The 17,242-nt window shown below is 38.9% G+C and overlaps 2 protein-coding genes across 2 annotated transcripts; one reads left to right on the top strand and one right to left on the bottom strand.

Moving 5' to 3' along the window:
• The first annotated feature begins 8,190 nt into the window (after window positions 1-8,190).
• LOC131335757 (transcription factor MYB26-like) lies at window positions 8,191-10,240 on the top strand. Its single transcript, XM_058371249.1, has 3 exons — window positions 8,191-8,652; window positions 8,850-8,979; window positions 9,098-10,240. The coding sequence occupies exons 1-3, from the start codon at window positions 8,520-8,522 to the stop codon at window positions 9,807-9,809; spliced, it is 975 nt and encodes a 324-aa protein (XP_058227232.1). The 5' UTR covers window positions 8,191-8,519; the 3' UTR covers window positions 9,810-10,240.
• A 1,880-nt stretch (window positions 10,241-12,120) lies between these two features.
• Window positions 12,121-16,230, bottom strand: LOC131335758 (uncharacterized). The gene is made up of 3 exons (XM_058371250.1): window positions 15,869-16,230; window positions 12,936-13,035; window positions 12,121-12,550 (listed from the first exon to the last, which is right to left on the bottom strand). The coding sequence occupies exons 1-3, from the start codon at window positions 16,143-16,145 to the stop codon at window positions 12,478-12,480; spliced, it is 450 nt and encodes a 149-aa protein (XP_058227233.1). The 5' UTR covers window positions 16,146-16,230; the 3' UTR covers window positions 12,121-12,477.
• Between the last annotated feature and the right edge of the window lie 1,012 nt (window positions 16,231-17,242).

Raw genomic sequence — 17,242 nt, 5'->3', positions numbered from 1 at the left:
AATAAAACGGTACATGTACGTTGTGATTCGTACCGGCCAAAATACCAGTTGGTACGTACCAGGTCGATTCCGGGCATATTGGCCTGTACCGGCTTGTACTAGAATCCAGAATCTCGGCCGGTAATACAAAAAGGCCCTTAAATCAGAAACGGTAACGAGATATACTCTGGTACTACTACGTACTTACTCTCCCAGTAAAAAAAAAGAAGGTATGCTTGCTGCCGGATAGTACGAGATTGACAACTTTGAGCAGCAGTACAGCTCTTATGCTTATGTAATTAATCTTTTGGGAGGTGGTGGCCGGCCGGTACTCTTACAAAATAGACCACGCAAGGCAGGCAAGGGAATGGTTAGCGAGTCATTTTCACGAGTGAGGACGTCGTAGCTAGGTGATTTTCAAGTACTAATTAGTTTTCAGGAGAATATATATATCTTGAATCAGATATATAGGAGTTGACTTCCCCTTAGTGCATGGGGCTCTACGTGATTGATCGCATGAGAATCACGATAAGCTTCTTCAACGTGGAAAACTCATTATTGTACGTACGTGGCTACAAATCAAAGATTAATTGGCATATCGGAAAGCTGTAAAGTTTCTTGCAATTGATTTGATTTTTCGATTTGAGAAGTACTCCTCCTCCTGTCGCTATTTCTTTCAGACAAAGTAACTTTTATTGGGAGCTAGCTAGCCATATTCGAAAGGGTACGTGTGGCCCTATAGCTAGCGTAACACTCAAATTTCTGTGATCATATAGCCACATGCAAGTACTGATTCCTCTATGCATGGAACAAACCCAACCCGCGCGAACCTCATTTTTAATTAGGCGCGCCAAATTTAATAAATATAAGCTAATTAAGCCTAATAATGATAATTAATATTCGACTCGATTAAGTACGAGAACGTAAGTTACGTTTGACGATAAGTACTAGTGTTTCTTTTTTAGTCTATCGTTCATAAATACTACAATATATACTTTTTTGGAGTATACTATATGAGTTGCGATTGTCTTTTGCCCATGAGTACATAATCGAGACGCGCGTACACAAACCAATATCGGATTTGCTCAAAGTTTTGCCCAAAATTTGAGCCTCCCCTCAATCTCCCTCTCCACATCGGAGCCTCTTTTCCACAACGGATATTGAATTTGCATCTCAGACTAACGTCGAACACAAATGTATGAATTTTTTTGGCTCGTTAACGTTTTGTAAACAAATTTCCGCCCTTTATTATTCTCTCTGACTCATGTAAAGAGTACTAGCTCATTCGAGTTCAATTCCTCTGTGGAATAATCCGAACCCAAACATCATTTTTAGGTTCATTTAATTTAATAAGCTAAACCTGATAATGACAAGATTCCACTCAAGACACAAAGCGAGATAGGATTTGCTCAAAGTTGTGCCCCAAATTTGAGCATCATCGCAATCTCCGTCTCCACGACGTCGGAGCCTCCTTTCCATGACAAAGTTTTTACGTATTTGTAGCCGCTCCAACTACTACGTTGGTCGCAAATATATACAATAACATTTTTCTTGGTTAATTTGTAAACAAATTCGAACTTGACTCAGGCCTACATCATTCGGTTCTAGTTTGACACGTCAAACTTTTATCTGCAAGCTTGTACAGTCGTACTTCATGAGCTCGTATTCGCTAAAACCTTAACAATAAACCAGAGCACGTTGAAATTTGACTTGACTTAGTTCGTTTACAACATTTCTCATGTGAGGTTGTAATTTTGCGTCTGCCCTTGACCTAATTTTATACATTTCATTATCAGACCATGTTTCTTTTTTGTTTTGAGATACTCCTCTCCATATCATTAATTATTGACAAAAAAACCAAAGAGAATTCTGGAGTAGTAATTAAATGAATGGACTCAGATCTCTTGAAGGGGTTGCCATCAAGAGAAGGAAAGAAAGCCCAGGGAGGGAACAGCACTGGCCGGGGTCCATTTTGCAGTGTCATTTTTCTCCTCTAACGATGGGGACATATTTGTCTTGTTTCTTTCTCTTTTACAATCAATAACTTTTATTCATGCTTTTCCTCTGTTTTTTTCTTGAGAAAATCTGGAGCCGTGAATAGTTGTTTACGGCCGTTCAAAAGTGTTTTGGACGATCCGAATTTTCGAGGGAAAATTTCATTAGTGGCAAGACCGTCCAACTAGACAATCGCAATTGATTGCTGCCGTAAAAAAGCTGTTCACGACTGAGCCATGAATAAATTTCTCTCTTTTTTCTTCCTTGACGTACTAGAGAACCTATGATATTGATGTGTCCAAAAATTTTGACAGCTGATTTTTCGTGGGATAATTTCTACAGTTAAAATTTTGCTTTATAGCTGTCGATTGAAAAAGACCTTCGCTTGACGCGGAGCCATCTTTATTTGTCGCTAATTATTTTGGTTTCGACTTTTTTTTTAAATATATTATGAGTGGGGAAGTGGAGCTTCAATTCTGTAGCTCAAACCCGGATAGATGAACGGGATAAGGCACTTAAGCGACCGAATTTAGTCACGATCGATATTGTCTCATTGCTCTTTGATTTTGCACACCTTTCACTTACTAGATTCGGGAAGTGATGTAGTGCTCCAAAACGATGTAATTAATATGTCCCCATTTAAAGTGGTTTTGAGTTGAGTTAAACTAATGTAACTTCTAATTCAATTCTAAACAATTTGATACAGTACATGGGTGCACTACAGGATCGATCCATATTTCTATGAAGCCATAAATAAATAAGCGGCTTTTTGCTAATTTTCATTGATCTCAAAGGAAATTTTATCGTGCATGGATGACTAATACGTTGAGATCTAAAAACTGTACGAATCAGATCATCACTGAAGTAATGGTGGTGGATCTGAATCATATAGAGGGTCATAGTTCATATATAGGAGAGGCATTATTCAAGAAGAGGATCGTGATCAATAACATTGGACTGAAATTGACAAATACCAAAGTCTTATCTTCTCTCTCAAGAGAGAACAGCTTTAATTCTCTGTGCTCTGAGGCCTCAACAAACGTGGCAAAAGGCCTGCTTGCGTTAATTGTTGCATGTGCAACAGCAAAATCGTGACTTATTTGTCCGCTCTGTTTCACTGCTCCACCCACCGGCCGCCTCAATTTCACCATCAACAAGTATTTTGGATGATTTGGATTTTAAAAGAACTCTCTGATTTTAAAAGAAGTCTTCTCAGAGTTCTTTTAAAGTCTAAACCATTGATTGTCGAGACGGATGATGATAATATGATATTAAGAATGGTGTTAAAAGGAGCGGTGAAACAGAGCGATATGGTAGGATCGCTGTCTTATTTGGTCCTCTTTCTGTTTCTTCCATTGTTGCAAATATCAGGTGTCTTGTTTGGTCCCCCATCTGTTTCTTCCATCACAAGTATTCCACCAATCCAGCCCAAAATTTTTATTTATAACTAAGGAACAACCCTACAGCCGAGTTATAATTGAACCCGACTACGCAACTCAAACCTTGGGAGAACTAGCGCGGTCACACTAGTCACGGCCCCCCATTTACTATCAGGGTACTCGCCCGGTCAGGAATCGAACCCCTGACTTTGTGGGTTTTTTCTTGGATATTTCAAAATATATTTATGTAAAAGTCAAATTTATTTACTTTTGCAATTTCTCTCGTTGAAACGAACCAATATTACATAAAATTTTGAAGCAAAACTAATAAAAACGAAGATCCGTGTGTGATCTACAAGTTATTGGTTAGTGCGTGAACAAATTTGCTTTCGTGATAAGTAGTTTAATGAACTTTTTTTCCCTGTAGAAGCGAAGATTAAGATAGTACCCCTATATAAGACCGGATTGCATGATTTACATTTACCTAAAGTCAGAATGTCCCATCTGAAAAAAATATACTCCCTAACTTTTGGGTCACAGGGTGTTTTATCCAACTTTGGTTGGCTAGATCTTTGTACTTTTGGTTTCCTCATCGATGTACCCTTTCGAGTTTAATAAAAAGTTCCGTTTGCCAAGCAAAAAAAAACTTTTGGGTCACTGTAGGTTTGACTGTCCCGTTAATGTTAGGGTCTTAAAATTAGTCGAAGTGCAGCGAACAAGTTGATCCGAACATTTAGTTATAAAAAAAAAAAGTCGACCCTAATAGAAGCGTTTTTTATAGTACTAGAAGATTAGGATGATTGGACACCGCAGTAGATACTCTAGTAAAGCTAAAAATTAACGAGTGATGGGTTCCAGAAAGATTATCATGATTTGTCCTTGAAGAAAAATATTATGCTAAATTGTCATGATTAATTGCAGTACTTGCACTTATGACTGTCAGCTTGTCTGTTAATCAAGCAAAAATCATGCAAGATTCAGAATATAGAAATTGAATTGGATGAGTATTTACCGGGACGCGTACAAGTGTGCGGATGCTTTTAATTTGCGAATGATCGGCATAGAATTTACATTATTGTGGTGTTATTCCTACTTGTGACTTGATTGGGACCAAGTACCCAAGGGGTGCAAACTCTCGTTCTATAATGCACTACTTTTGCTTACTAGAGAGAGATCGAGTACTAGAGAGAGATCGAGTACGAATTTAAAAACTGACTTCGTTTTGAAGGAGTTTATTTCTAGTTTATTTTTCTTTTTGGTGCAAAGGTTTCGATATATCTATTACGAACTAAAAATAAGTATGGGATATTTAGTCCCTACATAATCCGTCCCTCACACCCCATATATAATTCTGCTGCTAGAATGGAGCTACCATGAGCCAATATGACATTGAAAGCTAGCTAGCCTGCCAGAAAATTCCCGTTGTGATCTCTAATAAGAACCACCCAGCTGCATGCCGAACCGTTACGATCAACTCCTCCGTACGTCCATGTTTTACTTGTGAAGTGTAACCTTTCATACTCATTCTTCCTTCCTGATCATCATTACTTTTGGCATTCTTGTTTTCGTATTGTCGTGATCATGTGTAGGAATTTAAGCAACAGTACAAAATAGTAACCAATTAAGGGGAGGCCTTGTTTGGAGCTAGCTGCTGTTGCTCTCTGTCTCCCACTATTTTGAGAAACTTTCGATCGGGCCATTGCATCGATCGATCCCTTTTAACATGTCAATGAAATGATCATTACGTTCAATTAAACATGCACGCAAATAATTATTCACGACCTGTCCCTATCCGAAAATTCTTACGGTACTAGTACTCATTAATCTGTGGAAATTAAACCCTAAAATGCTCTCGCTTATTTTTGGCTTGCATTAATTTCTTACTACTTTGAAATTTGGTTTGCCTTTTATTGATGGCTGTTATAAATAGAAATTTAATCTCTTTGATTTCTTAGTCCAAAGGTTTCAATTTCATCCAGTAGTTATCTGAAGGTGAAAAATAGAATTGATCATATCAGAGGTTACGTTAAAACGGCCGGTGTAATCCTAGCTAGCAGCGAGCGAATACGTATACGTATATAATAACAACCACGAAAACAATCACGTTTTGCTTTTCATCTCTACCATGCTAAGCAGTAAGTACACAATTTTAAAACACATGCAACGTCCGTGCACAAATTTGTCCGGAACTGTTGGATGCACATGAGTACTCCACATGCATGCATAACAGTTCTGGATACAATTACGTTCGGAGCTTTGTTTTAAAGTTGTGTATGTCGACTTTCTGTATCCAATTAGTAGGTGCATGCATGTAAGAATTACAAAGCCGACGCAATTAGCTAGTCAACAGCCACACAAAAGAATTTTTAAGTTTTATGCAAATACGTACTATGAATTAAGGGGATTTAAAAAATTATATACAGCACCTTCCCGTCCTATAAATGTGTTAAATCAAGATACTAGAACCGTCTGATAAAAAAAAAAAGATACTAGAACCGTACGTAAATAAAACCAATGCTACAGACAATGGCGGAGCCAGAATTTTCGATAAGTACGGTCGAAAATTTGAACTATGTGTAATTCACTTTTCTAATTACTAATTGAAAGAACATATCAACATATAATAATCAATACATGTACGTAGAATTTGGTCCACCTTCCACAGACAACTTTAAAACTACAGCCTACAGTGACTTTTATAACTAATTTTTTAGTCATTCGGTTGTTTCCAAGTAAAAGAAACAGAATATATACTAATACTAATACTAATACTATACTATATGACATACTTTCTAGAACCACTAAATTACTCGCTTAATAAGCCACACAAACAAGCCCACAAAACTTAATCACTTTACAAAAGTACTATTTTAATCACACATACTTTTGAAACAACAAAAGCACAAATCCCAGTGACAATTATCACATTATTCACATGACTAGAAAAACTCTGATGGGCAACTAGAGCTACAATTAGGGAAAAACTTGCCTACACGGTTACACCTTCGATTTCACCAAGACAAGTGACTTAGGGTTTTCACAATCTCTTCTCCTAAGTTATCTGGATATTCCAAGTCTCTACCAATTTTTATCATTCTCAAAATTTGATTATGTGAATCCATAAAAAAGAGAGAAAAACAATAAGATTTGGCTCTGGTTTGTGCTGTGAGAGAGAAATCGAGAGACAGAGAGAGAAAGAGCGACGATTGAGAAGAGAAGGAGGCTCTTACCTTCCATGGAGATTTTGGTGTAGAGCAGTCGAGCAGAGATTAGGAGAACTGGAGAAGTGTTTGAAGAGTGATCTTCGAACATCGAACGAAACCCTTTTGTTAGCGCTATGTTTGGGAATTTTGTGGGTAGAGATTTTATTTTGACTCATTTTTTTTCTAAGTACAAAATTCTTATATGGACTGGGGCAAAAATAAATTTTACACTGGGGTCAAATTAGTAAAAATTATACCTATTCCTACGAAAATTTGGCAGCCAGTGGAGTCGGCCGCCCTCCCTTGTCCCCGTGTACCTCTCTGCCTCTAGCTACAGACACATATGAATGTACACAAATCCAAGGACAGATATGTCTCAAACCCAAAACGGTACGTGGATGTGCATATTCATTCGTGTGTAGGATTTTTGTTTAAACAATGTTATTGCATCAATGTTTGACAAGGCTTTGGGCTTTATCCTTATAGGAGTTTGAGTTTTGTTCCCAACTGATTGTATTTTTCAACCTTTGGTTGAAATTTCCTCCCCCGTATCCCCTTTTAATAAAATGTCACTTCTGCCGATCGAAAAAAAGGGGCTTGACAATGGAAATGAACTCCAATGTCATTTCCTAATTAATACCGACATAAAATTTGACGTACTTGTAAAGTCATGCAAGCTAGCAAAATGACAAAAAAAAAAAAAACTAAAACTAAAAAAAAAACGAGTTTAAAAACTGTTGCTGATTAAATAGGCTTACCATTGCATTCTAGAGAGATGAGAGGGTGTTGAGACCTCACATCTAATGATAATTAATCATGGGTACGTGTTCAACCAGAAATGACACCAAGAATATATACAAGCAAGCTAGGGTCACTATCTTCCTAATTTATTGATTAGCAGAACTATTTTTTGTTTGAATTTTCAGAACTCAGCAATTGATTGAGTAGACGAGCCATGCACTCGACTGCATGTAGGACTCCTTGAACCTATCAAGAGCCACCAGTTATTGAAATCCCAGAAAGTCTACGCCCACCGCTCAATATTCACCGCTCTCAATCTCACGGGTTTGGATTTTAAAATCCGGACATGTGATTGCCAAGACGCACGGTGAGATGTTGAGTAGTGTATGTTGAGCGGTGGAGATAGTCTTGCTGTTGAAATCTAGTTCAATTTAGTTTAGTTTATGCTATTGTTTGCTCACTAGGGACCCGCAATAGTAGTTTAAACCGTTCATCTCGTAGCATGTGCAGAAAAGTTCATTTCCATCAGAAAATTAGATTAATCGGGCATTGATAACTACAATGTGACACTATTAAAATTTTTGAAATGCTACAAACAACCAAATAGAAGGACCGGGGGTGTGTGTTTTTTTATATTGTTAAGTTCTTTGCTTATTGAGTACAGCCAGTGGAAGGACGCTCAAAATTTTTGCAAACATTATTTTCATTTTTCTTTATCTGTTTTGTGTACTTAAAGAATGATGCTCAATTGGTAAATGAGTAAGAGCAAATAAGAAAGTTATCTTGATATTTGAAGAAGGTTTACTCCTTATAGTTGAGAGAGAGAGAGAGAGAGAGAGAGAGAGAGAGAGAGAGAGAGAGAGAGAGAGAGAGAGAGAGAGAGTTAATGTGAACCTTGAAAATCTGTAACATATTTCAAAATTTGGGATATTTTGCAGCTTTTAATTCAAGAAACCCTAATAGGGTCCCCTCCCCTCTTTTGTACAGCACTTGTCAATAAATTCATAACCTCAGTGTACTCTCTCAGTTGATATCATCCATCCCAGACGCTCCTTCTTCGTTTCCCTTTGAAACAATTTCCAGGGCTCGATCTCCTTTTCCTTCTCCCTCTTACGTACTCTTATTTGTTTTCTTTTGCACTCTTATACAGAGAGCCTGAGAGAGAGAGAGAGAGAGAGAGAGAGAGAGAGAGAGAGAGAGAGAGAGAGAGAGAGAGAGAGAGATGGGACATCACACATGCTGCGACAAACAAAAGGTAAAGAGAGGGCTATGGTCACCAGAGGAGGATGAGAAACTAATCAACTACATATCCACCTATGGCCATGGATGCTGGAGCTCAGTCCCTAGACTTGCTGGTTAATTTACTCTCTCTCTCTCTGGAATTTTAAAATGTCAAGTCTTGTATGTTTTGTTTTGTTCTGCAACTAGTAATTTTCAGTCTCTTAATCAGCAATTGTTTTGAAAAGTACCACGTACGTAAATGCATGCAATTCCGACCATACGCTTTGTTATGTTATTAATTTTGGGCCAATAATCTTGTGATCGTACATAGGTCTGCAAAGATGTGGGAAGAGCTGTAGATTAAGATGGATAAATTATCTACGGCCCGACTTAAAACGTGGGAGCTTCTCTTCCCAAGAAGCCGCTCTCATCATCGAACTCCATAGCATTCTTGGCAACAGGCAAGTTTTCTTTGTGTTAAAAAATTTCGACCAATATTCCTACCTTAAATCGTACTAGATCTTATCTTTCTTGTTCATCAACATATTTATGCAAAAGAATATCGTTCCCCTTATGCAGATGGGCTCAAATAGCTAAACATTTACCGGGAAGAACAGATAACGAGGTAAAGAACTTTTGGAATTCAAGCATAAAGAAGAAGCTCATCTCTCATCACAATCATCATGTTCATGGCCTCTCCGATCATCATCATCTAGCAGCCACCACATTTCCTTATCACCCAAACCCAAATTTCCCTTTTGAATGTTTCCTCACACTCAATCCAAACCATAATTTCATCCCCAACCCATTCACATCAGTCATAGCCCAAGGTCTTGATAGTCCCAGTTTCCTTCCCCTAGACCCTCCTTCATATGATCACTCCTCATTGTCACAGGACTATAACCACCCTCCACAAATTGATCAGCAAAATTTTCTCAGACAAGAGGAGTGCATGATCAGCTACACCACCGCCCCATGTTATAAAGTTACAAACCCGAAGAAGACAGTACTACCGCCGTACGATGATCCACCTGAACTTGTGGGGCCTTCCATGCCAAAACTCTGTGAGATGATCGGCTGTGCTATGCTATCCTCATCAACTGCTTCACATGACCCTACTGCTGCAACAAGTGATCTTGGTACATTTTTGCCATGTGATTTTTATTCACGTGATCTCCATGTGCCAACCAATCAAATGGAAATCATTGATGCTATCATGTCATCATTGCCGTTAACATGCAACAACCAATTTGTGACAAACCCTAATTTCTCTACAAGCTGGGATCCCTAGACTGGACGGTATGTGTTGGTATTTTGGGTCCATTATATGGGTTGTTATTTATTACAACTCATTTATTTCTGAAGGAGTAGTCTCGCAGACACAGATGTCCAAACATGGATCATGTCACATGCATGTATACATGTGTGAAATCTTTCGATGCACGCGATGAACGCCGCACGATGCAGGTGAAATCTACATGTATTGAACGGTTGCAGACATATCGGTGTCTAGATTAATGTCCACAACATTTTTCCTTCAAAAGTGGTCATGCCAACTTCCTGTTCTGTCACATTTGTAAAATTCTGTGGGGATTGAAAAACATTAAAATGTTGCTAGTTAGTTGTCCTACTTTTGAATGTTTCCATTCTTGAATGCCTTGTCACCTTAATTAAATACTTGTGTCTCAATAGTGTTTCTCCTGTGAAGTACTCTATAGTCAACTGTACTCTCTCTCTCTCTCTCTCTCTCTCTCTCTCTCTGCATATCAGTAAGTGCTTGTGTACGTATTATAGATCAGATGGGGACGCTGTCATGCACTTTAACTCCCAATTACGTTGAAGAGGTGTCATATCAAATGGATCCCATCATCTTAATTTACGTATTTTCATACCTATGTTACAGCTTCAGTGTAACAAACAAGATGGAACGGAGAATGGCAAATGATCCAAATTCAAAACGTTGAGCAACAATCACTCAACACCCCTTTGTGAACATGTTTTTACTGACTGCTTCTGATCAATTCCCCAAATTAGGTAAAGGGAAGATGCGTGTGTGCACACTTGCCGAACACGTCACCTTCGTAAGGGTGGGTCCAGGCTCGGCTCTGACATTTTCGGAGCCCTAGGCGATGTTTGAAAATGGGGCCTCTCATTTTTGTTCTATATTAATTATTTGTTCGCTAGGAAAAACAAGACAAGCTTGTTGTTTAATTTAGTGGCTAGTGTTTGAACTCTCTCTTTAAAATCAAGTGTGGCGAGTTTGAACCTCAAAAGCATCTATTTATAACCATTTTTGGACGAGTTCCAAAACTGTTAAGGCGTTAAAAAATGAGCTGGTCGGGAGTCAAACTCGCAAGCACACACTCAATGCACGCGACACTTAACACTGTGATACAGTAACATAGTTGAAAAGTTATTAGCATGTATAATATTTAATACATCCCAATATTTAGGAGCCCAATTATTGGGCCCTAGGCGGTCGCCTAGTGAGTCTATGCCTAGGGCCGGCCCTGGGTGGGTCTCACGACGTGCAGATTGCGTTGCGAGATGAACCTCCCTCTATTACCTTTATAAGGGTGGGTCTCACAACGTGCGGCCAACGTTGCGATACAACCCATAATGAGAGGGTCTCGCAACGTGTAGCGTGCATTGCGAGACCAACCTCTAATGAGAGGGTATATGAATTTGTGAAGACCGGTAAATATTCATGCAGAAGTGGCGGATTGAATCAAATAGTGGCCTAAAGTTTTAAATAAGCCAATTTTATTTGGTGGTTCAACATCCAAATCCTTAATAAGAGGATTTTTTTTAAACACTTCCTATCAGTATAAAGCGAAAATTTAATGGCATGGTTAAGCCACCTCTGAAATTCACAATGTCCGAAATGTAATTTGATTAACAAATTGATTAGCATTGTGTAATTTGTCATTACTTGAGGTGAAAACTGTGTGCTTGCCCGTTTTTTTCTCGGTTAGGTATTATTTTGCATCAGACTAGTTCTAGTAATATTGTATAAAGTCAATGGCAGAAGACAGAAGTTACCGTTTCTCTGAATCATACCCTTTTTTATATCTCGGGCCAGCTTGTCCTTTTGCTAGCACCTCAACTACTTGGGTCATACATAGAGAGACCCTTTTGTTCTAAAGTTCTTTTGCTTTTTTTTTGTTTTTGTTTTTGTTTTGGTACATTCGAAGAAACATCATAATAGAACAAATCGCTCTCGAAGCCCTAGTCTATTACTATTGAACAAACTTATACGTACTAGCATGCTGGGAAAACATTAATACAACAACAGTACTCAATAGTAAACACTAATAATTTACAACAACAGTACTCAATAGTAAACACTAATAATTTCACTGCTAAGATAACTTTTAGGCTATAGAAAAAGGGAATTGATTTTGTCACTTCATTTTTTTGTTAATGTCACTCCTCTTTTCTCACAAAACAAATCATCCTAAATAGACACAAAGGGAAGTGACATTAACAAAAAGAGGAGTGGCAAAATCACTCCCCTAGAAAAATCCATTCAATGTTCTGATTATCCCCCAAACACTATTCACATGCACTGGACTATTTAAGAAGGCTTATAGCTCCAGGGCTTAAGAGAATTTATGCTATGTGTATAGATATAGCAACAGTCACAGAACCACATTCCGGAATTGACATATGAGTTCAAAAAAAAATCATTAGCAGACTAGCATCAACAATTTAGGTTAATAAACTGCAGCAGACATGCATATGAATAACCGAAAGAGGATAATTTGACAAAGAGAATTCAAGTAGCTTCACAAGAGAGGGCTTTGATGCTCTGTCAAACATAGCTCTATTAGGAAATGACCTTCAGGCACTCAAGCAGCCACCAGAAAGAAGCAAAGGTTCCTCCTAGTTGCCCATCCTTAAAAAGTATGCTAGAACTTGATTTCACTGAAACATGACAGAGTCAAAATAACACGCTGCTATGCTGTGATTCTAAACCGTCCCTTTGCAATTCTTCGAGCAATGACCCGCCGCCCACCCTTGGTTGATTTGCTGGAAAAAGTTTAGGATTTGGATTAATAGTAGAACTGATATATATGCACAGGGATGAAATCTCCATTAACTACTGAAATAACCAACTTCACATAATTAGAAGACAGATCTCTGGACAACCATTAAAAATTTAAACAAAAGCCATGCCCAAGATTTATTATTTTCTTCTTTTGACAAGCAATCCAAGCTTTGTTTGCACAAAAGGTTGGTTTCTACACAATCATGTTACTGCACCACCACTAAACAAAAGAAAGGCGACCAGAACTCAAAGGCATGTAAGCAAGATACAAAGATGAACATACATGTGTTCATGAGCATAAACACGGTATTTTTTTTTTGTGTGTGTGTGTGTGTGTGTAAGAGAGAGAGGGAGAAAGAGATGTACCGAACCAAGAACCCGTGTACCCTCTTCCTCCTAAGGGTACTAGGTTGGTATGTTCTTTTAGGGAATAAGAGCATTGGCTCACCAGATGAAGACCCATCCCCTGAAGAAGCAAGAAAACAAACAGTTTATAGGAATTACAATAGTGCATAAAATAACTTCGTTGAGCAAGTATAATCTACCGAAATGGTGAAAAGCTAACAATCTATCTAACAATAATGCAATACTTGCTAGCTCAATTATGAGAGACGTTGAAAAAAAAACATCCCTTGTAGATGGACTTCTTTTTCCATTGCAAAAGTGGTAGTGGTGGTATAGATAGATTTTGTGTACTCTGCTACTGCCTACTGCTAATCAGCAACTTATATTAACGTGGGAACTGCCCTGCAGCAACAAATCTTGCCTTTGAAAATTGGACTACTCTCCTCAGACCAACATGAAACAGAACATTTGGGAAGAAGTTTTGAAGACTAGGACCATCCCTATAAATATGTGAAACAAGACATCACTGACATGACTCCCCAAGCCAACACCATGAAGTAGTGTAGTTATTGCATTTGAAGATTAGTCAAACCCATCATCAGCATAATCATCAAACTACATTCAAAACTACCTGGCACTCAGGTAGTCATGCTCCAAAGCTGGAAAAAATGAGCCAAAAATAAAACTTCTCAGCAACTATAACATTGAATCGATTCCCTACCCAGCAAAAAGACGTTTTGAAAGTAAATGCAAGGTTTTGAAGTATGACAACACTGACTATAAATTATAATAGATAACTTCCTCATCAGAAGTAAATCTTTTAAGCTTGACATGACCTGTAATAGACTTTCTCCTCATCAGAAGTAAAGCTTTTTTGAAACATTCTTGACCTTTTCCTCCCTATGCAAGAGTTGTTGAAGAACTAAAGAAAATGCCACCAGAGGCAAATCTGATGACAGGTGAACACCCACCACTCACAAATATGAAAGACGTAATCTTAAGGCATAATAGAGAAGCTAATCAGATCATTTACGAAAACGAATTGGTCAGGAATACTCCCAGTGTCCACACAGCAAGCAACCAAGTTTTGTCGGCCCACCAGGAGCCAGCAAATAATAGCTTATGGTAGGATTGATATCCCAATTATATACTGGTTCTACATTTATCCTACTTTCTATCACTTCTTCGTACTCAGCCAGAGAAAAAATTGAAAGGAAAGTGATTCTTCAAGAATCCAGACTTTGGAGTAGCAACGTAAATTTATTTGATAGAATCAGCTCCACATGATTTGGGACGTCCTAATCCTAGAAGAGGTTCCTTCCAAGAACTAAGCATATAATTGCCCCTGCACCTTGTTCTTGCCCTGAATCTACAGAATCATCTTCTTCACAAGTGTGTACTCGGTCATACATTACACAGTATCTAGTGGAGAAGTACAATGATTTGTAGCTTTTGTATTAATAGATAGTCATAGAACAGTATGAAGCAATATTTTGCAGAGCTGTGCCTATGTTTCACCACTATTCAATTGAACAACCAAATAGAATGAGCACTGAAAACCAAACATCAAACTTAAAGAACTCACTAAGCAGCAATTGGAAATTCCTGAACCCTACATTACAGTAAAATTGATCACTGCATCCAACGACACAATAGCGTACGCCCACCATACTATTTTCTCATAATGTTCAACAACACACCTCAGTGTAGTAATACAGTCAAACTAACACAACCATTTTAGCATTGAGAAAAAGCAACCACATATAATGCACCCAATATTAAGAATTGCAGTGAATCAGGCCAGTTGCACATTCAAGTGCTAAACCTACACGAGCACGGAATGAAACAGCAACACATAAAAATCTGATGGCCCAATTTCTCAAGCCCTCCTACTGCACATCAATGACCAATTTTATTCTTACCAAGTCAAAGATGTGTATATACACGTTTTTACAAGAGGATGCACTTGGTCCTACAAATATATGAACACAACAGAGCAACTAACTCACTCCTAACAAATTTTTAGCCCATCTCACTAAATCTTAAGTCCTAACTGACTATCATCATGTTACTGCTAACTAGCACTGCAAACGAGCCCAAATGAACTTTGAAGTGTGAGGGCTCGGCTGGGCTAAAATTTGTCTAGCTTGAGCTTGAGTTGTGCCAAGTAATCGAGCTTGAGCGCTGCTTGTTTCATACAAAGGTATAGGTGCTTGGTTTGTTTGCCAAATGAGCCTCTGTAAACGAGCCGAGCCCTACAAAACAAGTCGAGCTTTTGATAAACAAGCCGACTCTAGTTTGGCTCCTTCACTAAATGAGCTTAAAACTCAAACAGGAGCTCGACTCATTTACTAATGAGCGTAACAACCCCAGCATCAAGCAGCTCGCAAATAGCTTAGTAATCGTTTTCAGCCCTAAATTCATGTACATTCATACACTAGGATCTCAACAATGGTACACTTCAGCTCAGCAACTAACTCACTCCTACCAAATTTTAAGTCCGTCCCACAAACTACTAACTACCAACTCCTAATTGACTAACATGCGCCGAGCCGATCTTTGAAGTGTTCGAGCACAGCTTGTTCAAAATTGTCCTGTATCGGGTCAAGCCCAAATAATCGCTAGTTCAAAATTGGTCTAAATCGAGTCAAGTCCAAATAATCGAGCTTGAGCTAGGCATCGTGGTGTTGGAGATAGAGCCGAGCCCTACAAACAAGTCGAGCTTTTATAAACAAGCCGAGTTACAACAAACTCGAGTTTGGTTAGTTTACTAAACGAGCTTAAAACTGGAGCTCAAGCTCAACTCATTTACTAATGAGCCAGCCGAGCCCCAAGCTACTCGTGAACATCTATCTCAGTAATCGTTTACAGCCCTAAATTCATGTATATGTCGAGAGAGAGAGAGAGAGAGAGAGAGAGAGAGAGAGAGAGAGAGAGAGAGAGAGAGAGAGTACCATCAGGTAAGAAGAATCGAAGAGAAGGGAGGCCACAAGGGTACAAAAATCCGTCGGAAGATATTCTTTTGAGGGTGTCGTCGTCGGTCTGGGGAAAACGGAGAGAGGTTTGGAACTTGGACAGAGAAGCTGGGGAGATCATCGGAGCGATTTCGAAGCAGCTCGATGCAATTAGATGGTTCGAGCTGCTCGTACTCTTCTGCTTCTGAAGCATTGGATTATTCAATAGTCGGCTGATCACAGAGCCTCCGGTCCTGACAACGCTTTTGGACGCCATTTTCTTGTACAGCTCCGTCGCACATCCGTGTTTCTCTATACCCTGGAGAGAGAAAGAGAGAGGAAGAAGGAGAAGAAGAAGTAGTGGACTAACGACTAGACTGGAGAAGGTGCAAATCTGAAAGCCCACTGGGCTACGGCCTGTTCTCTTATGTTTACTTAAGTTTAGCCCATTACTATTTTGATTCAGTTTGAAGTTTTTCTTCTTCTTTTTTTTTTTTTTTTTTTGTCAACATTGTATACATCATTAGGGCTATAAATGAATCGAGCCATTTGCGAACTGTTCGAGGCTCAGTTCGGTAAGAGCTCGTTCGAGTTCGATTCGTCTGCTAAACGAACTGAACCTGAACCTCAATTCTAGGCTCGTTCCATAAATGAGCCGAACCTGAGCCTAACGGTATTCGGCTCGATTAGGTTCGCGAACCTATACTTAAATTTAATTAATAATTCAATAGGGGTCTATTTGTAAATGTAAAAAATTTTAAGGTTGTATATATAATTCAATACTCATTTTTCTCCCAAATTCTATACGATCAATGAGAGAGTTTGGGTTCGCTTGAGTTTAATGAGCTGAGCCGAATCAAACCTGAGTCTTGACGAGCTCAATTCGAGCTTAGATTCAGCTCGGCTCGATTCATTTGAGTTTAACAAGCCAAACTCGAGCCAAGATGTTCAAGGTCGAATCGAACTCGAGCCGAATCCGAGCCGAACTCGAGCCAGACTAGTATCTTAACGAACCCAACCGAGCCGAACCCGAGCCTTGAAAAATTTTAACGAGCCGAACTCGAGCCAAGTTGTTCAGGCTCGAATCGAACTCGAGCCGAACTCATACCTTAACGAACCCGAGCCAAACTTAACAGGGTTCGGCTCGATTTGGTTCATTTACAGCCCTATACATCATATACAAGGCTAGTGGGGGTGTTAGAGTTAGCACATGGGGAGTCTAGAGGCTATCCATAATCCTAGCCCCATAGCCTCGCCTCCTGTAGGACTCGAACCCTGGTCACCACTAGAGAGAGAAAGATAAACAAGAAACTTCACTAGATGACGTATGATAAGATTCTGAAAAATTTTATTCTTATTTTTATGATTTCAGAA

Source organism: Rhododendron vialii, chromosome 8a (assembly GCF_030253575.1).
Source record: "Rhododendron vialii isolate Sample 1 chromosome 8a, ASM3025357v1".
In the NCBI taxonomy this organism is placed as follows: Eukaryota; Viridiplantae; Streptophyta; class Magnoliopsida; order Ericales; family Ericaceae; genus Rhododendron; species Rhododendron vialii.
The sequence above is the reverse complement of the archived record's forward strand: the minus strand, read 5'-3'. Positions and strand labels throughout refer to the sequence as shown.

Coding starts and splice junctions, on each gene's coding strand:
- LOC131335757 (XM_058371249.1), top strand. CDS start 8,520: ATGGGACATCACACATGCTGCGACAAACAAAAGGTAAAGAGAGGGCTA. Junction 8,653..8,849: donor CTCAGTCCCTAGACTTGCTG/GTTAATTTACTC, acceptor GATCGTACATAG/GTCTGCAAAGATGTGGGAAG. Junction 8,980..9,097: donor CATAGCATTCTTGGCAACAG/GCAAGTTTTCTT, acceptor CCCCTTATGCAG/ATGGGCTCAAATAGCTAAAC.
- LOC131335758 (XM_058371250.1), bottom strand. CDS start 16,145: ATGGCGTCCAAAAGCGTTGTCAGGACCGGAGGCTCTGTGATCAGCCGA. Junction 13,036..15,868: donor TCGATTCTTCTTACCTGATG/GTACTCTCTCTC, acceptor TTGCTTCTTCAG/GGGATGGGTCTTCATCTGGT. Junction 12,551..12,935: donor GTACACGGGTTCTTGGTTCG/GTACATCTCTTT, acceptor AACTTTTTCCAG/CAAATCAACCAAGGGTGGGC.